Source organism: Eschscholzia californica, unplaced genomic scaffold, assembly GCF_041429995.1.
Source record: "Eschscholzia californica isolate CP2 unplaced genomic scaffold, dmEscCali1.0.p SCAF_1, whole genome shotgun sequence".
Lineage (NCBI taxonomy): Eukaryota > Viridiplantae > Streptophyta > Magnoliopsida > Ranunculales > Papaveraceae > Eschscholzia > Eschscholzia californica.
The window spans coordinates 26,527,257-26,533,258 of NW_028238198.1; the positions used below are offsets into that span (position 1 = coordinate 26,527,257).

General features: G+C 36.3%; 1 protein-coding gene across 1 annotated transcript; it reads left to right on the plus strand.

The window, feature by feature from the left end:
- Positions 1-2,783: 2,783 nt before the first annotated feature.
- Positions 2,784-4,822, plus strand: NCS1 (permease, cytosine/purines, uracil, thiamine, allantoin family protein). Its single transcript, XM_086652059.1, has one exon. It carries the CDS (start codon positions 2,995-2,997, stop codon positions 4,729-4,731), a length of 1,737 nt encoding a protein of 578 aa, XP_086508185.1. The 5' UTR covers positions 2,784-2,994; the 3' UTR covers positions 4,732-4,822.
- Positions 4,823-6,002: the final 1,180 nt, after the last annotated feature.

A 6,002-nucleotide genomic window follows, 5' to 3' on the forward strand; every position in this document is an offset into this window, starting at 1 on the left:
ATATCTCTTCTAAGGTTATGCATGATAATGCAGGTGAAGAACAAAATCATGAAGATGAAGCTCATGAAGATGTTCCTATGGGTGATGATGTTGAGCAGGAAATGGAAGTTCAACATGAACCACCAGCTGAATTGAGAAGATCGACTAGAGATAGAGCACCATCTACCAAGTATCCTCCACACGAGTATGTGATGGTTACAGATAGTGGAGAACCACAGTGTTATGAAGAAGCCATAGATGATGAACACAAGAAGGAGTGGTTGAAAGCTATGCAAGATGAGATTGAATCATTGCATAAGAACAACACTTTTAAGTTGGTTGAAAAACCTAAGAATACGAAAATTCTTAAAAATAAGTGGGTTTTCAAAATCAAAACCGAAGAAAGAAATTCACAACCACGGTATAAGGCACGCCTAGTGGTGAAAGGATTTGGGCAGAAGAAGGGTATTGATTTTGATGAGATTTTCTCCCCGGTGGTGAAGATGTCCTCTATACGGTTAGTATTGGGATTGGCTGCAAGTATGAACCTAGAAATTGAACAACTAGATGTCAAGACCGCTTTCCTTCATGGTGACTTGGAGGAAGATGTGTATATGGAACAACCAACAGGGTTTGAAGTTAAAGGTAAGGAACACTTGGTTTGTAAGTTAGAGAAGAGTTTATATGGGCTGAAACAAGCACCAAGACAGTGGTACAAAAAGTTTGAATCATTCATGAAGGATCAAGGGTATCACATGACGGCTTCAGATCATTGTGTTTTCGTTCATAAATTTCCTGATGGAGATTTGATTATACTTCTACTCTATGTTGATGATATGTTGATTGTTGGTCAGGATGCTAATAAAATTAGCAGGTTAAAGAAGGAACTAAACAAGTATTTCGATATGAAAGACTTGGGTCCAGCAAAACAAATTCTTGGCATGCATATCTCTCGTGATAGGAAAGCTGGAAAACTTTGGCTATCACAAGAAAGATACATTGAGAAGGTTCTAGAAAGGTTCAATATGGACAAGACAAAACCAGTGAGTTGTCCATTAGCCAGTCACTTCAAGTTGACTCGTGATCAGTGTCCATCAACTAGAAGTGAGAAAGAAGAAATGGAGAAAATTCCTTATGCTTCAGCTGTAGGAAGCTTGATGTATGCAATGGTGTGTACAAGACCGGACATTGCATTTGCAGTTGGAGTAGTAAGCAGATTTCTTGCTAATCCAGGCAAAGAGCATTGGTTAGCAGTGAAGTGGATTCTGAAGTATCTTAGAGGTACGTCTAAAGCTCGTATATGTTTTGGTAATGATAAACCAGTATTAGTCGGTTACACAGATGCAGACATGGCAGGAGATGTAGACTCTAAAAGGTCCACATCAGGCTACCTATTTACATTTTCAGGGGGAGCAGTGTCGTGGCAATCTAAATTACAAAAGTGTGTAGCTTTATCTACTACAGAGGCAGAATATATTGCCATTACAGAATGTTGCAAGGACATGTTATGGATGAAGAGACTGTTAGAAGAACTTGGTATGAAACAAGATAATTATGTTATTCATTGCGACAGTCAGAGTGCCATCCACCTCAGTAAGAATTCTAGTTTCCATTCAAAGTCCAAACATATAAATGTGAGATACCAATGGATCCAAGATGTTCTTGAAGAAAAGGTGTTGAAGATCGAGAAAATCCATACTGACGACAATGGTTCAGATATGATGACAAAACCATTACCCAAAGGCAAACATGAGCTATGTAGCAGTGTTGCAGGTTTGGGGATGGTAGGTCCCTCTTCATAAGTCGGGAGGGGGAGTTTGTTGGGGTCCCTCCTTATAATAAAAGGACTCCTAGTTGGAATAGGATTTCCCTTATTCCTTGTTTGGGGAAAAAATAGAAGTTTCTATTTTTTCAAGCCTAAAAAGGAATTCCTATTTCTTTTGGTAAACCTCCCTATTTATCATTATAAAAGGGAATGAAAGGGAAGAGATTATACACAACAACTTCCAGAACAAAGAGAAGTCAGAGAAAGAGAGATTTCTGAAGTGGTTCTTTCAAGAGAGATTGAAAGAGCAGAATATTGGTTTGAAGAAAAGAAGATTATTAATCTTGTGAAGCAATTTAGTTTGTGGTTATCTTCTTCAACCTTTAGGAATCTAGGATTTGTTCAAATCCTAAGGAGTAAGAGATTTTATTTCTTTGTTTCTTTGTTCAGTTTATCCACCATAGGTTTGGTGAAGAGTTGTCCAAGAGTGTTTCTACACATCTTGAAGAATTGTGTAATCCATTATTTAATTATAGTGGAAGATTTCTGGACTAGGTCCCGTGGTTTTTTACCTTCTAGTTTGGAGGGTTTTTTTTTGTCACGTTAAATAATCTTGGTGTCTCTACTTTTACTTTCGCATCGTTTATCTTCATATTCCTGAACAAGTTAATTAGGTTATTTTTCCCAACAATATGTTCCTAGAAACATTGTTAGAAGTAACTCGAGAAGCTTGAAGGCCAAATTAAACCTAAAAATGTTTGCTAAAAACACAACGTTTACTTTAATTGTGACATGAACTCTGATCTTCAGACATGAATTGACTCTATTCATATGTTAGAATGCTTCTTTTTTGTCTAACTTGTCTGCGTGAACGGTTGATTTGGATCAAAATGGAGTCTATTCTAGCGTGACAATGCAGATTCAAATGAGTTAAAGGCCCAAAAACAAACACCTGCAAATTCCTCTATAAATCATATTTAATATCAAAATATCATGTGTATATGGGTGTCAATTGTCATCTTTGGTCTTAGCTGTAAATAATATACTAATCAAACACTAAACACTAATTTTGTATTTTTGTTTGGTTACCTTGAAGTTTCTCTATGATTAACAATATTCATAACTTCAATAAAAGTCAAGATCACAAATAAAAAGCCCCACCTCTCATTTTATTTGGTAATCTGTTCCTCTCACACACTGAATAACCCAAAAATACCATTCATAGTAAAGCAACAACAGAATCATCAAAGATGGTATCTAAGTTTCTCACTCTTCATCTTCATCATCATCTCCATCCCAAGATTCCAAACCTTTCCACTTTTTCTCCAAATTCATCAAATAAACCTTCACTTTCTCTGATCTCTAGAAATACCTTAACTACAAAAGCAATCACTACCACCCAATACCATCATCTACCCAACTTGTTATCTAAGAGATGTAAATCTTCTTCTTCAAAGACTTCAATTATGGCATCAAATAGACCTACCCAAAATGAAGAAGTTGAATCTAAATTTGAACTAGATTCAAGTCTTACCAATAGTGATCTAAAGCCAACAACACAAGAAGAAAGAACCTTTACAGGATATGAAATGGCAAGTCTTTGGATAGGATTAGTAGTAGGTGTTCCTTCTTATTACTTAGCAGGAAGTTTGGTTGATCTTGGAATGTCTTGGTGGCAAGGAATTGCTACTGTAATTGCAGCTAATATCATCATTTTATTCCCATTAGTCCTAACTGGGTACCCGGGTACCCGTTATGGTATATCATTCCCGGTCCTAGCCCGTTCATCGTTTGGTATTTACGGAGCCCATATCCCGACTCTTCTTCGGGCTTTGGTTGGTTGTGGTTGGTATGGAATCGAAACATGGATTGGTGGTGAAGCTATTTTTCTTTTACTACCGACATCGGTTAAAGAATCTATTTTCGCGAAATCTCTTCCTTGGCTTGGTACTTCTCCACTTGAGTTTGCTTGTTTCATTGTGTTTTGGTTAGCTCAATTGGGTATTGTTTGGAGAGGAATGGATGGAATTCGAAAACTCGAAAAATACTCTGCCCCAATCCTTATAACTCTAACTTCTTGCCTACTTGTTTGGGCTTATATCAATGCAGGTGGTTTCAACCATATGTTTACCTTATCTTCTACCTTATCTAGTTCTCAATTTTGGGCTCTCTTTTTCCCTTCTCTCACTGCAAATATAAGTTTTTGGGCTCCTCTTGCACTTAACATACCCGATTTTACCCGATATGCAAAATCCCAAACGGATCAAGTCCTTGGGCAATCCGGGCTTCCGATTTTCATGGGCGCATTTACATTTGTTGGCCTTGCAGTTACATCTTCTACTAGTGTAATTTTCGGTCGTGTAATCTCAAATCCGATTCAACTTCTAGGCCAAATTGGTGGTATAACTACTATGATCTTGTCGATTATAGGCATAAGTCTAGCTACTATTACTACGAATATTGCGGCAAATGTGGTTGCTCCTGCAAATGTGTTGGTCAATCTGAGTCCTTCCATTTTTACTTTCAGAAGAGGAGCTCTCTTAACTGCACTTCTAGGTATTGTTTGTCAACCATGGAGGCTTCTTAAATCAAGTGAAAGCTTTGTTTATACTTGGCTTGTTGGGTATTCGGCTTTACTAGGTCCCATTGGAGGAATAATTCTCGCCGATTATTACATCATTCGGAAAACTAAGTTGAATGTTAATGCATTATATTCATCTAATCCCCTTGGAACTTATTATTACACTAAAGGGTACAATTTAGTAGCAATGGCTGCTTTAGTTATCGGCATTGCCCCGGTGATTCCCGGGTTCTTACATAAGGTTGGAGTACTAAATTCGGTCTCTGATATATTCCTTGTTGTATATAATAATGCTTGGTTCATTAGTTTCTTCTCGGCCGGGCTTGTATATTGGATATTGTCATGTTTGAAAGGAACCCAAAAGAGTTGTGAAAATGAAGATCCTTTGTTGTTTTCTTCATCTTAAGTTAAAAGAAATAGATTTTCTTATTCGTGTAACTTCATTTTCATGTATTTGGTCTATAACTTTTTTAATTATCACTTTATTTTTGGCTTAACTAATTTCATTTCTTTGTGATTTATATTTGATCTTTCCAACAGATATGTCATTGAATGAACAATACAAATAATTTTTTTGGATCTAGGGCTTGCCATCAATATACATTGTGTTGTACGATTAAGGGCTCCGATGTCTTTCAATCATTTTCAAGTTCAGTGTTTTTCATCATCTCATCATATCCTTCACCTTGGTTTACTTTATTTTTTTTAATATTGACTACAATGGTCATTACAAAGGCATTGATGCATCGATACAATGTGATAAACACGATACCTGCCGAATTATTATTGGCCTAAAGACCGACGAAATTAATGGGCTAAAGATCACAAAAACTACTTTATTTACACCCAAGTTCAATATTCCTTAATTTGCACTTCCATGGAATCGAACGTGAGACCTCTGCATTGTAGATTAGATGCACTTACCAACTTGATTACCAGTTGTTGGCACCCTGATTTATTTTGTAACAAAGAAAAGATGAAGAAATGACGATAGTTATAGGGTTGTGTGTCTATAGGTGCACCCCAAATTTCTCTTGGGACCTACCCATACGGCCTAAGAGGCGCCCCCCAACCCCTCTCTTCTTTCTTTCTTGTTTCTCTTTCTACATTGCAAAATGGTACTTTGATGTGTCCAGTTACAAAACACCTCCTATTACCACCCGATCTAACCCCAGACAATACTCTTTTTAACGATTGATTTCTGAGCTATATTTAACTTACCTAGTAATTTATCCACCCCAAAATCTTGAAACTTCTCACGAACCCTAAAACTTTGAATTTCACAATCTAAAACGAAAATTCTTCATCGGCTTAGACCTAATTCTTCAAAATATAAAATTAGTTGGATGATAAAGACATGTATTATTCAAAATGAATCATTTTTTTTTATTATTTTATTCTTTATCCTTATATTTATTCCTTAGCGGATACACTTTCTTGATACAATATGGATTGGATATGGATACGTGGGCGTCCCAAAGAGTATCCCTGGGGAAAAATTAATATGTTAGTCTATTTATTTTTCATTTTTCAAAAGAATTCATTTTTGCATTTTAATTACATACACAATTCCTGAAGAAAAAATAATTCATACTGCTTTCTCAAGATCTATTGCTTATGAAATAATCGATAGAATTGGGTATGAACATCAATGGTTATAATAGTGGTCTCGGACAG